The sequence below is a fragment of the Aquarana catesbeiana genome, linkage group LG04 (genome assembly GCF_042186555.1).
Source record: "Aquarana catesbeiana isolate 2022-GZ linkage group LG04, ASM4218655v1, whole genome shotgun sequence".
NCBI lineage: Eukaryota > Metazoa > Chordata > Amphibia > Anura > Ranidae > Aquarana > Aquarana catesbeiana.
The window spans coordinates 369,798,718-369,821,224 of record NC_133327.1 but is presented as its reverse complement, the minus strand read 5'-3'; the positions used below and the strand labels follow the sequence as shown (position 1 = coordinate 369,821,224).

General features: G+C 39.4%; 1 protein-coding gene across 2 annotated transcripts in view; it reads right to left on the bottom strand.

The window, feature by feature from the left end:
• FIG4 (FIG4 phosphoinositide 5-phosphatase) overlaps window positions 1–22,507 on the bottom strand; it is a 444,470-nt gene that overhangs the window by 117,615 nt on the left and 304,348 nt on the right. For both annotated transcript variants that reach the window (XM_073627061.1, XM_073627062.1), the window contains one exon: window positions 18,101–18,296. In XM_073627061.1, coding sequence (XP_073483162.1) covers window positions 18,101–18,296 — 196 coding nt within the window. The remainder of the gene's footprint in view (window positions 1–18,100; window positions 18,297–22,507) is intronic.

The following is a 22,507-nucleotide window of genomic DNA, read 5'->3' as shown; positions in this document are numbered from 1 at the left end:
GTTCATTATTCACATTTCCTATTTTTGGGACTATTTTTTACCACCTTTTTATGTTTTTTGGCACTTATATTGTTTATTTTGTATATTTCTTTGGGTCCATTACGGATCCTCTGATTGTACTTATTCACATATTCCTATATATGTTATTTCACTTTTTGTAGCGCTGCTCACGTTTTTTATATTATTATTGTATTTGTGTATACCTACATTTTTGAGCTGAAGCTTTATTTCTTATTTCCTATTTTTATCAGGTAGCGCGGTATATATTTTCTTTTCTGTTCTACACACTTTAAAGCCTAGTCCCCCAGGAGCACATCCTCACTCTCCCACCACTCCATTCAACTGCTGGGATTAAAGACAATACTTAGTACTTCTGAGTATGAAGAGCATGTAACTCACTCCCATGTGACAGTAGGGATGGCTTGGTGATTGACAGAGGACTGTCAGGGATAGCTATTTGGTGCACAAAGGCGAGAGTCCTATAAGGCTATAGCACTATGGCAATATGGCAGGCTGGGCAATACACAGTCCATTGTAGTATGTAAATGATAGTCCCTGGTGGTAAAATCTAAGGGATGCCAAAACTTGTAAAGCAGCCAGTTCCAGTGAGAGCTAGAAGATACTCTGTAGGCAAGCAGAGAGAACAGGCCTGATGAAGGAGTGCACATGCTCCGAACACGAGCCATCTCCCCTGCCTGCAAACCCGGAAGAGACATCATCCTCCTGTCTCCAATGTCCTCTGCTCCCACAAGCACTGCATCTAATGGTGGAATCCACCGGCTCAGTCACCAGCCTGCCTTTTGGGACACAGTGACTCACTGTGGGACCACCCGGGAACCGTACAAAGGGACTTTGTTTACAAGAGTGATCTCATCTACTTTTGTGAGTGTTCTACTTTTTAACTATTAAAGCAATTTAACCTGATACACTTAGAAGCGCTGTTCTCTCTCTTCCTAGAGGACTGTCACATGGGGGGTAGGGCCACAGGCAACCCTGTGTGTACTTCAAGTGGTAAACTGACTTGGGCTTATAGAGGGTTGCCCTTCCTCGTTCCCCACAGCTAAATGGAGGGGCAGGACTGAAAGGCAGGTAATTATGTGCCCCTGAGAAGGGCAGCACTGAAGTGGACTTGTTGTTTTGCCTTAAAAAAAAGGAAAGGGTAAATTTAACTCAGAAAAAAGACCTAGGGTACATGACATTTATTGTATATGAAAATTTGCAAGAAAGCCCTATGTTGTAGATAAAAGATTGTATTACATCTCTGACAACTTTTCCCCCATATGTATGTTCTTAACCACTTGCCGTCCGCCATATAGCAGAATGACAGTGGCAAAGTGGTTTCAATATCCTGACTGGTCGACAAATAGCGTCCGCAGGATATTGAGCTGCTGCGCGCCCCCGGGGGCGTGCATCGCGGTGATCGTTGTTACGGGGTGTCAGTCTGACACTCCGCAACACCGATCTAGGTAAACAGTCTCTGACGGGGACTCTTTACCACGTGATCAGCCGTGTCCAATCACGGCCGATCACAATGTACATAGGAAGAGCCGGTGATTGGCTTTTCCTCACTTGCGTCTGACAGACGTGAGTAGAGGAGATCCGACCGGCTGCTCTCCTGACAGGGGGGCTGTGCTGATTGTTTATCAGCACAGCTCCCCCCCGGATCCTGCCCAGGACCACCAGGGAAGCCGCCCAGGACCACCAGGGAAACCATCCACACTGGACCACCAGGTATGCCCCCTAGACCCCCAGGGAAATACTAATCAGTGCCTAGGCAGCTGCCAATCAATGCTCAGGCAGCTGCCAATCAGTGCCCACTCCAATGCCTACCACTGCCAGTGCCACCAGGGATCAGTGCCGCGTATCAGTGCCCAACGGTGCCACGTATCAGTACCGCCAAACAAAAATATTGTTTTGAAAAACAGAATTGCAACTTCAAAATATATATATAAAAAAAACTGTAAACGCTATTGGCTGTAACACCATTGCACATATTACTTAAATTTACCAACAACAAATATTAAGAAAAAAAAATAAGAAAAGCCTTTTTCGGCAGCTTAGTAGATGCCCCCTACTTAACCTTTTGTGGTAGTGCAGTGTTAATTTTTACGTCACATTTCGATTTGGTTTTAGTTATAGTCTTTTTAATAAAATGCCATTTTAGTTTTAGTCGTATTTTATTCATCCAAATTGTTTTAGTTTTAGTCGTATTTGTATTTCAACTAAAATAGTATTCGTTTCATCAACGAAAATACTTTCATCATCGAAAGTGCAAAGCTGTCAAGTTTGGCAAGCAGTGCCACCTGCCAAATTCACTCATTGAAGTCAACTGGGGCTTGCCACAACTACGTATCAAATGCTTGCCCCCCTTGGGATACAAAAAAAACAAAAAAAAACAGGCATTTAGGAAGCAGCAGTATTGCTTTCTGAACACCTGTAAATCATCTCTAAACCAGCGCACCATTTTTTTTTTTTTTTTTTACATACTTGGTCAGAAAGGACAAACATGCTTTCAACACTTTGATTGTGTTGTTTACACATCTACCTCTGCAGCTGACTGTCAGTGTTCTTTTGGACAGAATGACAACCAGCAATATGCGACCCAGCTTCTTTGAGGCCAAGTTGTCAATGACACACTCCCTGGTTGTGTATCATCATGCAGCCTGGGTTCACAGTACTCCTGGACAGGTGGTGGCACCCACCTGACACTACATAAGTGCTGCTCTATGAGGAAGATACCCCTACTGTCAAAGAAGAGAACGGACATGTGACGTCACAGGAAGGCCAGAAAACTGCAGGAATAAAGATATACAGTATCTCAAAAAAGTGAGTACACCCCTCACATTTTTGTAAATATTTTATTCTATCTTTTCATGTGACAACACTGAAGAAATGACACTTTGCTACAATATAAAGTAGTGAGTGTACAGCTTGTATAACAGTGTAAATTTGCTGTCCCCTCAAAATAACTCAACACACAGCCATTAATGTCTAAACCGCTTGCAACAAAAGTGAGTACTTTTGTGAAAAGTGAACACTCTTACAGTCCTCCCCAGGTCCTTAGATGCTTCAGCTATCCGCTGACACACAGCGCTCGTAGACTCTGCCACAGGGACACCCCAGCGTCTCTTTTGTGAAGCTGGATCTGGAAAGCACCTACCCTCACCAGCACTATGTAAGAGTACCTTATACTGTCAATATTTTGCATTTTATTCGAATATAATTATGCTGCACTAGGATTTGCCTGGAGCTTCTTTCCCTTCTTGACCGGTCCATCACCTTTACCCTCAGCTTCTTTAGCAAGGCAGTGGTTGTCTTGGAGGTATATTTGGGGTCGTTATCATGTTGGAATACTGCCCTGCGACCCAGTCTCCAAAGGGAGTGGATCATGCTCTGCTTCAGTATGTCACAGTACATGTTGGCATTCATGGTTCCCTCAATGAACTGTAGCTCCACAGTGTCGGCAGCACTCATGCAGCCCCAGCCCATAACACTCCCACCGCCGTGCTTGACTGCCACACATGCTTGACACCATCTGAACCAAATAAGTTTATCTTGGTCTCATCAGACCACAGGACATGGTTCCAGTAATCCATGTCCTTAGTTTGCTTGTCTTCAGCAAACTGTTTGCGGGCTTTCTCATGCATAATCTTTAGAAGAGGCTTCCTTCTGGGACGACAGCTATGCAGACCAATTTGATGCAGTGTGCGGCATATGGTCTGAGCACTGACAGGCTGACCCCCCACCCCTTCAACCTCTGCAGCAATGCTGGCAGCACTCATATGTCTATTTCCCAAAGACAACCTCTGGATATGACACTGAGCATGTGCACTCAACTTCTTTGGCCAACCATGGTGAGGCCTGTTCTGAGTGGAACCTGTTCTGTTAAATCGCTGTATGGTCTTGGCCACCATGCTGCAGCTCAGTTTCAGGGTCTTGGCAAACTTCTTATAGCCTAGGCCATCTTTATGTAGAGCAACAATTCTTTTTTGCAGATCTTCAGAGAGTTCTTTGCCATGAGGTGCCATGTTAAACTTCCAGTGACCAGTAGTGACAGAGCAATAACACCAAATTTAACACACCTGCTCCCCATTCACACCTGAGACCTAACGAGTCACATGACACCGGGGAGGGAATATGGCTAATTGGGCCCAATTTGGAAATTTTCACTAATGCCCCATACACACGATGAGAAATTCCGTCAGAAAAAACTTGGATGGTTTTTCCGATGGAATTCCGCTCAAGCTTGCCTTGCATGCACACGGTCAGACAAAAGTTCTCTGAACTTTCGACCGTCAAGAACGCGGTGACATACAACACTATGACGAGCCGAGAAAATAAAGTTCAATGCTTCTGAGCATGCGTCGAATTGTTTCCGAGCATGCGTGGTTTTTTGCGCATCCAAATTACATACAGACGATCGCATTTTATAGATAGGAACTTTTTCCGACCGAAAAATAGAGAACATGCTCTCAATCTTTTTCTGGCTAGAATTCCACCAGCAAAAGACAGATGGAGCATAAACACGGTCGCATTTTCTTACAAAAAGCTCTCAGAGTTTTGCTGGCGGCATTTCCGATCATGTGTACACGGCATTAGGGGTGTACTCACTTTTGTTGCCAGCGGTTTAGACATTAATGGCTGTGTGTTGAGTTATTTTGAGGGGACAGCAAATTTACACTGTTATTCAAGTTGTACACTCACTACTTTACATTGTAGAAAAGCGTAATTTCTTCAGTGTTGTCACATGAAAAGATATAATAAAATATTTACAAAAATGTGAGTGGTGTACTCACTTTTGTGAGATACTGTATATATAATGCATTTTTTTTTAAAACAAGGCTATATGGAGGGAGTGAAGATAATACAGGGAAAAGATAAATTGGGGTTCTGCTTTAAATGCTGGCATGTAACTTCTTTGGCAGAAGAGATTCTATTTTTTTTAAATATAATTGAGCACTGAGCCATACATGTGGAGCTCAGTGTATAATCTCAGCATACCATGGGTGCGTGCCAGGACAAAGTAACTCAAGTGCACATGTAAAGCTATTTACTTCAATTCTATGAATAAACAGGTGTTGCATTCAATGCATTATAATATATTTCTCTTAGCTTTGGCCTAATTTTACCTTAACTGGAACTGTAGGATGTAAAGGACGCAGTAAAATGGTGTTACCCAAACGCATTAGTCAACACACAAAACAAAATTGGTGAAAAGATCTCGCTGTGAAAAATAAATGTATCTTAAAATTTCTTCTAACAAAATTTCAGATGAAAAGGTGCTCTGAATGTTCCAGCTGTGGGGTCATGCTACTGCAAAATGACTCTGTCACCAGAAAAAAAAATTGCTCTTCCATTCCAGTCACAGCTGAAGATTTCTGATTGCTTTTCCTAGTAATGGAAAAATCATACGAAGGGTCACCTAGGTACCAGACCACAGAAAGAACAGTGATCATCAACATGGAATATCTGTAAAAGTTTGCCTGGCAACTCTTTATGGTTGAGTACAATCACATTTTTTTAAGTTTCTTAAATTGTACAGATAAACTGTTATTGTTTGCTACTGGAAGTATAACTGAACCTAACATGTTAGGTCTCCATTTCAAGTGAGTCAGGAAAGGAACACTTACCCAGAACTCAAAGGAACCAGTGAAAATAACATATTTGTTAATTAGTGAATCATTTGCAAAGCATCAAAGCACTCATATTGAGTAACGAAAGACAGACATATGAAAATGGCATATGAGCAAGTTAACAGTAATTGGGTCACAGGTACTTTAAGGTTACCTTACATACAATTCTAACAATGAGGTTTTCTTTAAAACAGAGGTGTTTGAGAAATTAATGTAGACTATAGTGCCTAAAAGTGGTCTTTTTCACCCCAGTTCACCACATTCTCTCCAAAAACTCTTAAGATATTAATTTTTTCATACTCTAGCCTATGATACTCAAATGATCTTCCACTGACTTTTTTTAGCATCTCCTATCAGCTGAGGCATGTCAGCATTTTTTTTTTTGTTTCATAAATTTTTATTGAGTGAACATACAAATTGTACAACATTTCAATGTAACATTTGCAAGCATTAAGGTATTAATGCTTATTGATTTTGTATTCTAGTTTGTAGATGTGATATTCAAATTTTTGCTTACATTAGTAATGTGAGTTTAGAAAATTGCAGTTTGTGCCTATTTTTGAATAATATTGCAATAATAAAGAAAAATAAATAAATAAATAAAATTAAAAAGGAGGGGGTTCTTTTTGTATCAGAGTTCCCCTTTCTTTGTTTCTATGTTTCTTCCTCCAATGCCTAGTGTATTCTATGGTTGAGCATTGTTTTCCGTGGTTATACAAAAGTTGCTTCGTAGGCCGAGGAGAATTTGAATTGTATCCAGTTATACCATGTGGAGGTGAATGTAGATATTCTTTCCTGTGATATACTAATAAGCTCTTCTATTTTTTCTACGTTATTGATTCTGCGGAACCACTCCTTTTTAGAATGAATGATATTTGAGCGCCAGTGACAAGGTATACAATGTCTCGCTGCGTTGATCATGAACATGGGTAATGATTTGATGTATTGTTTCTTGGGAATAGTGGTATGATGTATGAGGTGTTGCGCTGCATTAAAGTTCAGATTTTCAGATGTGATTGAGGTGATGTTTTTGTGAATCGTCCTCCAGAATTCCTGGATCATAGGGCACAACCACCATATGTGTATCATCGATCCCTCCTCTTTTCCACACCTCCAGCATCTATTTGATGTCTGGGATGAGAATTTGTTTAGCAAAACAGGTGTTCTGTACCATCTTGTGAGTATTTTGTACCCACATTCTTGAGTAGCTACATTTAACGATCCTTTATGTGCATCCCTGTATATGGTTTCCCATTCAGTATTAGTTAAGTTGATATTAAGGTCTTGTTCCCATGCTTGGCATGATGTACTGGAGAAAGAATTTTTTCCCTCAAAAAGAGAGAGGTACAGAATTGATATAAGGTGTCTTTGTGGGGGTTTTTTTTGAGCAAAGGTTTTCTAGATCCATGGGAGTTCTTATCCAAGCCTGAGATGACTCCCGTCTGGTTAAACAGTGTTTAATTTGCAAGTAAGTGCAAGTATTGTGGAATCGAGTTCGGAGTGAGATCAATGTTGAGTTCATCTCTAGATAGGAGAGAACCCCTTTTAAAGAAAAAGAAGTGTTTGGATAAGATGTCTTTATGGGGCCAGATTTTGGAGAGGAAGTTTTGTTCTAGTCCCGGGGGGAAGTGTGGGTTGGACTTTAGCGGGGTAAGGGGGCCCAACCAAGGTGTTGGGTTGTTAGTTTTGAAAGCTTCTCGGAAAATCTCTAATGTAGGGCCTATCAGAGGATGTGTTTTGATTGTGGGGGGATGGTGATTTGGATGTATCCATGGTAGAGATCTTAAGTTATAAGGGGATTGCAAATGTTCCAATGTTACCCACATTCTTTGACTTACTTATGTATGTTCCAGTCTACTGTTCTTGCTAAGAGGGATGCCTGGTGGCATTTGCATAGGTCTGGGAGTGCTACTCCTCCATTGAGTTTAGGTAGAGTCATGCCCTGTACACACGACTGGTTTTGCCGTCGGAATAAACTCTGAAGGTTTTTCCAACAGAATCCCGACGGAATTCCGCTCAAGCTGTCTTGCATACACACGGTCACACCAAATTCCAACCGTCAAGAAGTGGTGGCATACAACATGTATGACAGGACAACATGTATAACGTCTCGTACTTGCTTCAGAGCATGTGTCATTTTTGGTACGTCGGAACAGCATACAGATGAGCGGTTTTCCTGATAGGAATTTGTTCCGTCGGGAAAATATAGAACATGTTCTCTATCTAAGTCCATCTGAATTTTGGAAGTAAAAAATCTGATGGGGCATACACACAGTCGGAATATACGATGAAAAGCTCCCATCAGACTTTTTCTGTCAGAAAATTCCGAGCATGTGTACAGGGCATAAGTCTTGTGTGATTGATTCTGGGAGGTTTACTCCTCTATATAAATGTAGAACAGGCTCGTCTGAAGGAGTTGAAGAATGTAGCTGGTATTCTGATGGGAATAGTTTGCATAATGTATAGGAATCTGGGCAAAATTGTCATTTTGATTAATGAGGATCTACCAAACCAGGAGACATTTAAGGAGTTCCAGCGTTTTAGGTCCTCATATGTTTCTTTAAGGACAGGGGTAAAATTGCAGCTGAATAGCTCTGATAATTTATTGGGTATTTGAATACCCAAGTAGGTTATTGTATTTTTTGTAAAGGGAAAGTTTTTTTGCCAAAGTGACATTGATTCCAACGGTAGTGTTATATTTAGATTTAGTGTGGTTGATTTTTAAATTTGATATAGATTGGAAGTGTTCTAGATCTTGTAGTAGTCAGCATTTTTATGTGCAATAAATCCAAGGGTAAACAAAGGATAAAATTATCACCATTAGTATATTACACCTGAACCTATAGCAACTGAGTTACATGCTTCCTTGAATTTTCTAGCCTAGTAAGGAATCATAGCCATGGATGAAACTGGACAGTGTAAATAGAAATATAGATGATACTCTTGGATGTACAGTGGGGGAAATAAATATTTGATCCCCTGCAGATTTTGTAAGTTTTCCCACTTACAAAGAAATGAAGGGTCTATAATTGTTATCATAGGTGTATTTTAAATGATAGAGACAGAATATTAACCAAAAATCCAAAAAAAAACACGATACAAATGTTATAAAATGAGTTGCAGTTCAGTGAGTAAAATAAGTATTTGATTCCCTACCAACCATCAATATTTCTGGCTCCACAGACTGGCTACAGTATGTGCTCATGTGGTACACAGATTAGCCCTGTTAATTTAAGAAGGTGCTCTTAACGACAACCTGTTATGTGTATAAAAGACACCTGTCCACATAAACTTTCTTCGATTTAAACCTCACCATCATGGGCAAGACCAAAGAGCTGTCAAAATACATCAATGACAAGATTGTAGACCTGCACAAGGCTGGAATGGGCGTGATTATTCGCAAATGGAATAAATACAAAATAACCATCAATCGGCCTTGGTCTAGAGCTCCATGCAAGATTTTGCCTCATGGGGGGATCAGCCCAGAATTACACTTGTGAATGATCTCAAGGCAGTTGGGACCACAGTCACCAGTACCATTGGTAACACAATACGCCGCCATGGATTGAAATCCTGCAGTACCCGCAAGGTTTGCCAATGAACATTTAAATCAGGGCTCTCCAAACTACAGCTCTCCAGCTATTGTGGAACTACAGGTCTCATGCGGAATCTAAAACTGACATTCACAGACATGACTAGGCATGATGGGAATTGTAGTTCCTGAACAACTGGAGGAACCATAGTTTGGATACCTCTGATCTAAATGATTCAGAGGAGGATTGGGAAAAAGTGCTGTGGTCAAATGAGACCAAAATTGAGCTCTTTGGCATTAACTCAATTTGCTGTGTTTGGAAGAAGAAAAATGCTGCCTATGACCCTAAGAACACCATCCCTACAGTTAAGCATGGAGATGGAAACATTATGCTTTGGGGCTGTTTCTCTGCTAAAGTTACAGGCTGACTTTGTCGCATGACGGGGCCATGTATTATAAAATCTTGGATGAGAACCTCCTTTCCTCAGCCAGAACACTGAAGATGGGTTGTGGTTGGGTCTTCCAGCATGACAATGACCCAAAACATATCGCCAAGGAAACAAAGGAATGGCTCAAGAAGAAGCACATTAAGGCCATGGAGTGGCCTAGCCAGTCCCCAGACCTAATCCTATAGAAAATGCATGAAGGGAGCTGAAAATTCGAGTTGCCAAGCAACAGCCAAGAAACTTGAAGAATTTAGAGATCTGCAAAGATGAGTGGACCAAAATCCCTCCTGAGAAGTGTGCAAATCTGGTAACCAACTACTAGACAGCGACACTACCTCTGTGCTTGCCAACAAGGGTTTCTCCACCAAGTATTAATTAATCACTGAACTGCAACTCAATTTATAACATTTATATTGTGTTTTTTCTGGATTGTTGGTTGATATTCTGTCTCTATCATTTAAAATACACCTATGATAAAAAAAAATATAGACCCTTCATTTCTTTGTAAGTGGGCAAACTTACAAAATCTGCAGGGGATTAAATAATTATTTTCCCCACTGTAACTGCATCTCCATCACTCTTCAGCTTTATTCCTTTAAAGTGTACGTAAGGACAAAACCAAATATGTTATATCTTGATCGCATTAGTTTGTTTTGTTAAGGTTTTACTCCTTTATTTTCACCTGGTGATACTGTCAGCAACAAACTTCCTGTGTTAGGGTAACCACGACTCACTGCATAACATCTATGGATGAGGAACATGGGCACCTCAGGCTGCTCTACAGATTTGGACTACAAACACTTCTCCTTACCTCATTACCATTACATAGGGAGGAGGGGTTGTGTAGCACACAAAAAGATGGCTGATAATATTGTTTAAAATGTGAGGCTCTGTACACATATAAGTACAAGAACGTGGATTAACATCAAGATCCACATATATTATTCTGTTCCTGCAGAAAAGTGTCATGATCCTAAAAATAGATAACAACCGCAGCCACTACATCTGGTAAGCTGCAAATTATTACAGTTTTGTTCTTGAGTTTAGATAAATGTTAACAATATATATAGCGCCCCTGCTCTATTCAAATACCATTAAAAAGAAAAAGCTCTAACCAGCCCTGGTAGTGTCAAAACTTGCCTGCTCCCCTTCTGTCCCCGAACATTCCTAAGTTCCCATCACTGCGATGGGGTGCCCTATGGGCCAATAAGAATATGTGGGAGGCAGAGGAGGGGGGCAACTTTGATACGATCAAAGCTCTAAAGCTTTACCAGATAAAAACGGCCTAACATTCAATGTAGAGGCAATGAAAGCTGCTACAAGCTTTTGGCAGGCATCTCTAGAAGCTTGTACTTAGTAATTGTCAGTATTTTTTTATTTTTGTTATACTGTTAAAGTGACATAGTTGATTTAAGATTCTATGGCATCCAACTACAGAGCAAGAAACGGTTTTGTGTTAAATCTCACCACAGAAGCCTCTAAAAAGGTATGGTAAGCCAGTGTGTAATTCAGCTTATCAGCATGTAGCTATAACCAGAAAACTAATCTTAGCTATCCATTTGTGGTACAGAACTCTACATCTTTTTAAATTGTTCTTCTTTGGATTGGGGAAGAGGTGGAGACAACCTCTACTCTGTCTTGCCATATGCAGAATGACAACAACACTATTGCCCAGTTTTATTGGGAGTTTGTGGAGAGGGCCTTCAGTAACAAGAATGTTGTTTGAAATAGATTTGCTTACATCACTACTACTACTTGTGCAGAAAAAGACAGCACGCTATACAATATATAGTATTTAACACAAATGACAGGCCAAACTGCCAAACTTCCATACTGAGGTAAGGAAAAAAAGATAATTAATCTTTTTTGGAAAGCAGTCATTTTCATTTGTCCAACGAATACTACTCTTTTTATAGTATTAATGCCCCTTATGATTATGAATGTCTACAACATTTTATTCCAGATAATAATTGCACTTTATGAGTGTATCAAATAATTACAATTTTGTACAGCAGAAACCATTATAATAAAATCTCAGACAAATTACAAATGTACCTTACTGCAATATTCTATTAACTTTCACAGTTTTATTTCAATTGGTATATTTTGTTTTTCCAACAGTGAAATGTATGAATATAGGGACTTATTGTAACCCATTTTCAAAAGTACACAACAAACTGTCACCTCATGTGACTCCATCACTTTTTTTTATCCTGCATGAATTTATTCAGGACTCTCCAACCAAAGCAACATTTATCCTGCCAGGGTAAGTAAAATTCCCCCCTGAAACCATTCCATGTAACTTGAGCAATAATCTCTTATATTTTTCTGGTGTTTTTGTAAAAATTTATATCATCTTAATCAGGTAATATGTGGTTGATTTACTAAAGACAATAGGCTGTTTACTTTGCAAGGGAATTTTCCCTTAGCTTAATTAATTCACTTTGCGAAGACTACCCAATCAGTTGAAAGGAAAATAGTAAAAAAAAATCTCTTTGGCACATAATTGGATAATGGAAGGCATCAGAGTTTTACCTCTTTCAGTAAGCTATGGGAAACATTTCCTTTCACAGTGAACAGCCTTTTTGTCTTTATTAAGTACTTGCTGACAGCCCTATAGCACTTTTACTGCTACAGGGTGGCAGCTGTGCGCAGGATCACGTATATATACTTGATTCTGCACTTCTGCCTGTAGGGGGCACGCACGCACCACCGGTGGGCCGCTTCTGCTGTGATAGTTCACAGCAGAAGCCAATCTGCAGGTCCCAGGAGAGAACACAGAGAACTGAGAACAAGGCTTATCTCAGTTCTGGGAGGGGGGAAGGGACGATCCTATGTCTCTGCAAAGCAGAGACTAGAATCGATCTCTTCCCTAAGTGAAAGTAGCACAGGGCACATACACAGTAGCACACTGTGTACACAAAAACACTGGTTAGGTACACAGTTAACCCTTTGATCACCCTAGATGTTTAACCCCTTCCCAGCCAGTGTCATTAGTACAGGGACCGTGCATTTTTTAGCGCTGATCACTGCATTAGTGTCACTGGTTCCCGCAAAGTGTCAATTAGTGTCCGGTAGTCTGCCGCAATATTACAGCTCCATTATAAGTCACCAATTGCCACCATTACTAGTATAAAAAAATTAATAAAAATTCCATAAAAATATACCATAGTTTGTAGACGCTATAACGTTTGCATAAACCAATCAATATACAATTTTTTTTACCAAAAACATGTAGCAGAATACATATTGGCCTACATTTATGAAGATATTTGATTTTTTTATTGGATGTGCTTTATAGCAGAAAGTAAAAAATATTGTTTGTTTTTTTTCAAAATTTTTTTGTTTATAGCGCAAAAATAAAAAACGCAGAGGTGATCAAATACAACCAAAAGAAAGTTCTATTTGTGGGGAAAAAATGACATTCATTTTCTTAGGGTACAGTGTTGCACGACAGCACAATTGGCAGTGCCATATTGCAAAAAATGGCCTGGACATGAAGGGGGATAAATCTTCCAGAAGTCAAGTGGTTAAAAAAGCAGTATGGTCAAAGCTATTTTGGTCATACCTTTCTCCTGGGTCACAGGAGCGCACTTATTTTTGCACTCGTGTGACCCAGAATAAGCCAACAGTGGGCTATAAATCACCCCCTGGGTCTCAACAGTGTCCGTCAACCCACACTTGGAATATTTTAATACAACAAACATTTCTGTCCTGTTTAATAAACTACCTGCCTACAGAAAGGAATCTTAGAATAGCAAAACTTTATTGAATTCCTAAGAGTGTTCTATTCAGAAGTTTACTATGCTGAATCACTGGTTGATACTTATAAGTCAACTAAAAAAATAACAAATCCAACATAGCGGTCTCAGTTGCTCTAATTAACAAAGGCAGTTAAGAAGTTTATTCTATTTTGAATAAGATGGAGAATTGAGACTCTGAATACATTTTCACTCTGTATAATTTAAAGCAGGTTAAGCATCCTCAAGTTTATCAAGATGATGGGAGGCCTTTATGCAAGATTATAGAAATGACAATATTGTCAAATATGTCATAATGGCATACACTCTGCAGATTCTACAAGCTCATTCAGTAAGGAAGCAACAAATAACAACAGATATGTGCAGTGTTGTAGCTTATAGCAGTCAATGAAAAAGTGCCCATTCACATTTGGGCAGTTTATTGTATGTTCTTGTTGTAGACATGTTGATGGAGGAATCGTTTCTATTTTTCTTTCAGGCTGCTTGCTGAATGAAAAAAAAGAAACCATGTATGGCCAGCTTGACTCTCTTAGTACAGAAATTAGCTACCCTACATAGATTTACACAGAAAGCTGTAGTTTGAGTCCATTTAAAGGGCTTATTTTAACTGAAGCGCTAATGAAGTTTCTTCTGCCCCCCCCCCCCAAAATACCTTGGCTTTAATTATAAACCGATACATTAATTTGGACTCTTATTATTTGGTCTGGTGCTCCTTCCATTGTTGCATGTTTCCTTTTGGTAACCTACTGGGTACCCACAGGAGGGTAGCCCTGTCTGTTGCGAGTAGTCTCACTACTATGTATTTACTCACATCAAAGTACCTGCACCACTTGGATGATTTTAGTTTCCTTGGATTTTCCTAATTTCAGTCATCCAAGAAATTAAGTAGTACCAATGGATATTCCCTACATACATCATGAGAGAGAGATGAGAGTATTGTTAAAAAATGCTTGCCATAACTCTCCTCATTTAGGTCATATCTATTTATGTCCGTTTTTGTCCATTTTTCGCATATTTTTTCCTTGTCAAAAGAAGTTTATTGAGTATACAATGTTATAAAGATACATAAAGTAAGTTTACAAGGATCTATAAAGTAAGCTCATTGTTTTACAGTAGGGTTTATATAGGTAAATATCATGAAATTTCTAATATTAAACATTGGGTTCACGTAAACCTAAATTAAAGATATATATCATTTCCTTAGTTACTTTTGTAGGTATTTAAATGATTTATACCTACTATACATATTGTTTACAAGTAGAGTGTATATAGGTCAAATAAATTCTGATAATGAGCTTTAATCGTAAGGTGGAGAAAAGGAAAGAGAAAGAAGAAAAAGGGTTGAAAGGTAGAGGTATGGTCCACAAGGTTGTCCCGCTCGTCAGTTTATTATTCTTTTTAGTTCTCTTTGAAGCCTTAGAATGGGTGTCTCTGTAAGTCATTTAATCTGTTACCATGGTAACAGGACAGAGTCATTGAAGTTTGACAGGAACTGTTGTTTTATCCAAGGATGCCAAAGTTTTTCAAATTTTGGAATTTGATTTTGATCGATGGCTACCATCTTAGCATGGGACATTGTATTATTAATTCTGTGAACTGTTTCTGCTAGTACCAATGTAGGAGATTTCCATGCCTTGGCCACTGTTTGTTTTGCAGCCGTTATTAGTTGGATCATAAGTTTGAATTGAGAGAGTGTTAACCATTCCGGTTTTAGATTAAGTAAAGTTAAATATGGATCTGGTTGTATTATTTTTTTAAATATTTTAGATGCAATCACGAAGACTTCCTTCCAGAAGGTTTGGATTACTGGGCATGTCCACCATATGTGTAAATATGTGCCTATTTCTGGGCATCCTCGAAAACAAAGAGCTGAGGTATTAGGTGAATATTTTGCCACTCTAGCGGGTACAAGGTACCAGCGAGTTAGGACTTTATAATTTGTCTCCAGTGCTAAGATGTTGGGTGAAGATGACTTAGATGTGAGCCATATGTTAGACCAGTCCGTTTCGCATATTTTTTCAAATTTTCATTATTCGTTAGGGCATCACAATGCATGAAAATGCACAGACAATCTGAGACCTTTACCAAGCGGCTGTGCAACACACCACCGAGGCCTGAACAGATCTGAACAGGTTCATCGAATAACATTGCTTCTTATGACACGTGGAAGATGTGAACAGGGCATTAGGGAAGACACGGGAAAAGCAGGGACAGGAAGATACACAAAAAAAAAAAACAAGGAAGAACATGTACCGATATGGGTATACAGAAAAACAGAAGAAGCACTAGAAGGGGAAAAAAAAAGTTTGCTGATAAATGAGGAAAGACCCAGACAGACAGACATACAAGCAAACACAATAGAAAGAAAGAAAAGAAAAAAAGTGTAATGAAGACATATTGCCAAAATAAAAATTGGAAAGGACAGAAAAAAAGACTGAAAAAACATAAAAATTAGGATACCAAAATCATTTGCATGTTGCTAAAATTTAAATTAAGGAAATTGAACAAAATATTGTGTTTACTGTGGATTTTAAAATAAATTTTGGTTGGGCTATCAAAAATTTGACAAATGATTCTGTGATTTCTAGTAATGCCCTTGAAAAAGACCTTCTACCATACTGTTGATACCAGTTATAGCTTTTCCTCTATACAACTAGTTAAATATTTTTCCTAATGAATAACTTAGAATAATAAGCTTTGCAACTCCTGTAATTAAATGCCTGCTTGATTTAATTTCACGTACCCACACATCACTTAGCTCATCTGGCACAGAAATATTAACAGTTTGTGAACTTGTGCTGTAGAATTGTATGCAATAGTTATACGGTTTGTGTTTCATTTCACTGAAGATGTGGTGCTATCATGTAGTGTTTGATCTGCACAACTGATGGCTTAGATTGACATAACTCCTCTTGACCCAAACCAACATAGTTGAAGCCAGTTACTTGTGATTGTCTTAAATGGCAAAATGATAATACACACAATCCGGCCAGTATAAGCTGCATCACTGGGTTCATTCAGTAATTGGGAAGAATGTAAAAACTAACACAAAAATATGTGGGCACAGGGCACATACACAGGGCAAATAATATTGTCAAAGATGATAAACATTTAAGGGAAAAAAGAAAAGCAGAGTGAAAAACAGCATTTGGGGGAAAAAAAGCAAAACAACAAGACTTTTATTTCTGCCCTGACACTTGACAAGTCATATAGCAGATTTTTTTAATGTAATTTGGCACCAAACCTAATATCTTACCATTGACCTCCAATTACAATCACCACAATTTCCTTATTGTGACTCTAGGTTTTGAACATTAGTGAAATTAGCAGACTTATGCCCCGTACACACAGTCGGACATTGATTGGACATTCCGACAACAAAATCCATGGATTTTTTCCGACGGATGTTGGCTCAAACTTGTCTTGCATACACACGGTCACACAAAGTTGTCGGAAAATCCGACCATTCTGAACGTGGTGACGTAAAACACGTACGTCGGGACTATAAACGGGGCAGTAGCCAATAGCTTTCATCTCTTAATTTATTCTGAGCATGCGTGGCACTTTGTGCGTCGGATTTGTGTACACACGATCGGAATTTCCGACAATGGATTTTGCTGTCGGAAAATTTTATAGCCTGCTCTCAAACTTTGTGTGTCGGAAATTCCTATGGAAAATGTGTGATGGAGCCCACACACGGTTGGAATTTCCGACAACAAGGTCCTATCACACATTTTCCGTCGGAAAATCCGACCGTGTGTACAGGGATTAAGGCTTGCTTCACACTGCTGCACTGTGGTTTGCTGCTGCACTCTGTGTGTCCACAGTTTTCACAGGCGGTTTTAGCCATGGTCCCATAGACTATTATTTCAAGCATTTTTGGTGCATTTTCTTAAAGCGAACCAAATGTTGCATTTTTAATATACTCACCAAACATATGTGACCTAATAGAAAGTCTATGGGACCACGACTAAAACCGCAGATAAAACATGCAAAAAAATGTGGATACACCTGCACTGCAGCCAAACCGCAGCACAGCAGTGTGAAGCTGGCCTAAGTAGATTACTGGAGACACGAAGCTTAGGTTGGCACAATATTATCTTTGTTTATATGGCGACTTAGCTTACTACTTGCAAAGTACTACTAACTGGTAAAGTACAACCTGCTTCCTATAGGATTAAGTAAAGCAGATATTATGGTGCTGCGCATGGCAGTTATTCTCCATCCGCCATATTTCCTGTGCTAAGGTAAAGGTTGTCATACAAAGGAAGATACAGTATCACATGATGCACCTGGTCATGCAGGAACCAGATTATGTATGGTGTATGAATGGCCATACTGCAAGTTGGGTAACTACGTAGAACAGTTTTGATAGGTTGAAGGTTTTTGTCCAATTGTCCAATTTCCAAGCAGGCAAAGCATAATATGGACTTTATTTTATCAGGATTTCTGAATGCCTCATGTTGCCCACTGCCACATATGGGGATCCACTAGTAAATAAGGTAATTGGGTCCCACCATGGGATTAAACAAAGATATACATATCATAAATACACAATAATCAACACATCATTCTGATATATAAAAAAATGTAAAAAACAAACATTTTTGTTTCCTATATTTTATGTCAATGGTCTACTACCAAAAGGTCTTCTAGTAGGTACATGACTAGCCCCACTATCTTAAGTATAAATAGTAAATAGTAAATAGTTTATAAATAAATTCTCACCTCTGATGCTTTGGTATTATCGCCAACATCAGAAATTTTCACAGGTGTAGATCGCTGGGATACAGCCCCTTCTTCCTCTTTATCTGTTCCGGAGTCATCATCAGAGCTACTAGACGCAGCTTCTTCACTTGGGGGAGGAGGAGCACTTGCAGCAGTTTTCCGCTGTAATACAGTCTCTTCACGATTTGTCTTGTTACTGCAATATAAAAATTACATTAGCCCAATGGAAAGCTTAGTCTAGCATTATAGGCAAAATACAACCACTTAAAAATTAAGTACATGAATGAGGGTGCCTCCTCATATAGTTCCTCAAAAAGGTGTTGGAAGCAATGCAGCCAATGAAAAATTATAATATAAACACTATGATGTGCAAATACAAACCAGCTGCCTACTCAAAAAGTGTTTACACACCTCATATATCAATGTGAAAACAAACAGGTAGATACAGGCTTCCTGAGGACGCGTAGCATGCAAAATACATTGAGGCTTAGCCATTGACATCATATCCAGTCTGTCATCCACCTTACTCTTCCAAGCTTGGAACGCATGCTGGTTTAGTGGCTGCAAACGGCGGAGCATTGTAGCTGAGCTGATTGTGTTGGTGTCTCGCAGGCACCAACAACATGTGAGTAGTACTTGGATGTGTTTTATTGTTAGCAACCATTTTTAACAAAACTTACTACACTATAGTACACTCTCTGGTTTCTTTCTAACCCTACTGTATTGAAGAGAAATTACTGGGGCGATTACAAGTGGAAGAGATCCAGCAGCGGGTATCACAGTGTATTAAATACTTGCCTAACATTTGCTTCTGGTAAGTGCACATTTCACCTGGGCTGTGGAAAGACCACCTGTTCACTGGATAAGAAGAAGTTTGTGTTTTCACCTACATTGGCACATGGTGTACTAAGGGAACTTTGGATATAAAACTGACTGGAACTGGTCCCATTTTTTCATCTGTTATACTTTGATCTGAAATTGTCTGATCTTGAAAAAGACATTGATTAGAATCCATGTACAGTGCCTTGCAAAAGTATTCACCCCCCTTGGCTTTTTACCTATTTTGTTACATTACAGCCTTTAGTTCAATGTTTTTTTAACCTGAATTATATGTGATGGATCAGAACACAATAGTCTAAGTTGGTGAAGTAAAATTAGAAAAATATATACATAAAACTATTTTTCAGAAATAAAAAACTGATAATTGGCATGTGCGTATGTATTCACCCCCCTTTGTTATAAAGCCCATAAAAAGCTCTGGTGCAACCAATTACCTTCAGAAGTCACATAATTAGTGAAAGGATGTCCACCTGTGTGCAATCTAAGTGTCACATGATCTGTCATTACATAGACACACCTTTTTGAAAGGCCCCAGAGGCTGCAACACCTAAGCAAGAGGCACCACTAAGCAAACACTGCCATGAAGAGCAAGGAACTCTCCAAACAAGTAAGGGACAATGTTGTTGAGAAGTACAAGTCAGGGTCAGGTTATAAAAAAATATCCAAATCTTTGATGATCCCTAGGAGCACCATCAAATCTATCATAACCAAATGGAAAGAACATGGCACAACAGCAAACCTGCCAAGAGATGGCTGCACACCAAAAATCACGGACTGGGCAAGGAGGGCTTTTATCAGAGAGGCAGCACAGAGACCTAAGGTAACCCTGGAGGAGCTGCAGAGTTCCACAACAGAGACTGGAATATCTGTACATAGGACAACAATAAGCCGCACGCTCCATTTGAGTTGGGCTTTATGGCAGAGTGGCCAGAAGAAAGCCATTACTTTCAGCAAAAAACAAAATGGCACATTTTGAGTTTGCGAAAAGGCATGCGGGAGACTCCTAACATGTATGGAGGAAGGTGCTCTGGTCTGATGAGACTAAAATTGAACTTTTTGGCCATCAAAGAAAACGCTATGTCTGGCGCAAACCCAACTCATCACATCACCCAAAGAACACCATCCCCACAGTGAAACATGGTGGTGGCAGCATCATACTGTGGGGATGTTTTTCAGCAGTTGGGACTGGAAAACGGGTCAGAGTTGAGGGAAAGATGGATGGTGCTAAATACAGGGATATTCTTGAGCAAAACCTATACTACTCTGTGTGTGATTTGAGGCTAGGACGGAGGTTCACCTTCCAGCAGGACAATGACCCCAAACACACTGCTAAAGCAACACTTGAGTGGTTTAAGAGGAAACATGTAAATGTGTTGGAATGGCCTAGTCAAAGCCCAGACCTCAATCCAATAGAAAATCTGTGGTCAGACTTAAAGATTGCTGTTCACAAGCGCAAACCATCCAACTTGAAAGAGCTGGAGCAGTTTTGCAAGGAGGAATGGACAAAAATCCCAGTGAGAAGATGTGGCAAGCTCATAGAGGCTTATCCAAAGCAACTTGGAGCTGTGATAGCCGCAAAAGGTGGCTCTACAAATGATTGACTTTAGGGGGGTGAATAGTTATGCACATTGACTTTTTCTGTTATTTTGTCCTATTTGTTGTTTGCTTCACAATAAAAAAAAAAACAACTTCAAAGTTGTGGGCATGTTCTGTAAATTAAATGATGCAAATCCTCAAACAATCCATGTTAATTTCAGGCTGTGAGGCAGCAAAACACAGAAAATGCCAAGGGGGTGAATACTTTTGCAAGGCACTGTAGTTAGGGTACACAATCTTTTGGGTTCTACAAGCAATTGTTTCCAAAGTATTCAAATAAGTTCAAACAGGTAGGCACTTACAATTCAAATAAGTGCCTACCTGTTTGTTTTTAACAAAATACAACCCCTGAAAAATTATTTACATGCCTCTGTGTACCAACATGGAAGGATCTCCACATCCAACCTCTGGATTATACCAAGACTGAGGACAGCAATTAGACAATTGACTTTGGACTATGTAGGACAAGGGATTCCATGGCCAGTGACATTTGGCACAAATCACTGAAATAAACTTCCATTATAACTCTATTGCTGGGGAGGAGTTTCTCCTGACAGAATCCCTTGCCTTGAGCCTTAATGTTGAAATATGGCATGGCAATCCACTTGTTCAGTTTTACTGGTTCAGTAGAAGGGCCATTATAAGTGGTTAGAGAAACAAATAACTATTGTGTCTGTCAAGAGGGCTATGGCTGGATGGGATGCTGGTAGGGGCAAGACAAAGTATAAGTATAAAGGATTTGATTTACTAATGGCAAATTGGCTATTCAAATTGTAAGGGAAGTTGCACATTGCAAGGTCATTTTCCCTTAGAGCTTAGGGATGATGTGAGGCTTTACTGACTTCCATCATCCAAATATGAGCAAGCAAAAATGTGATTATTTTGTTTACCCTGCATGTGATTGGGTATTCTTTGCAAAGTATAACTTTGCCGCATTCACTAAGCTCTGGAGGAAACTTCCCTACAAAGTAAACAGCTTCTTTGCCTTTTGAACATCAACCCCATAGTATACAGGGACAAAGTACATGGTGTCTTGTCAAGCTCCTACAAATATAGACAGCTTTATAATAAAAATAAAAATAAAATACAAAGTACTGTTATGAATGAAAATCAATTCATTTTTAAATATTTGTCTACCCTAAACTGCTGTAATATTATATCACATTGGTTGTTAATTTGCTAAAAAGTCTTGGTCCTTATATGAAGTGATCTGTGATACTAAATACTTAAGCATCCTGAAAAAATGTAAAATTATTTAATAATATATATTAATAATTTACCAATCCTTAGATGTGGTGGCTGCATTAGTTTTCTTTTTTTATTTTCACCTGTTAATCTGGGCAGTAAGTCTGTTATTTTTCAGCTACCTTTCACAGATTATGCTGTTTTGCAAAAGTGGCAGCATGGCCTAGTTTAAGGTTAAGACACATTTCTCATGCCCTCCCAATCTGCAGAAGCAGCTGTACTGGGGTATACTTAAGTGTGGCAAAACTTTCCTCGCCTTCGGTGAGCAGTACAGTTTGTAAACGGGACCCATTCAATTGTATGCAATAAAAAAAGGTTGCAGAGCAGTGATGCAGGCTTTTAGGGGTTAAAACAGGTGGTGAGGGGGTAATTTACCGCCTGTGAAACACCCTCTTAAAAGAGATCCACTGCAGTTTGCTTTTTCAGTGGGCAACACTAGTGCACTAAATGAACCTCTAGGGGGTTGAGACAATTATCCTCCAGGCCTAGTGATTGGCTGCTAAGGACTAAGCAATGTACCTAGAGAATAACCGGAGAAGGTAACGTGCTGCTCCATAATCAGAAGCATCATATATTTCCAAGGAACATCACAGGTGAATGAAGTATCAGTGGGTAGGTGGGTGCACAGAACAGTGCAGCAGCTGCTATGCTCCCATATATCAGCCATCCTGTGGGCAGGAAATGAACCACTTTAATACCAGGCACTTGAACACCTTCCCGCCCAGG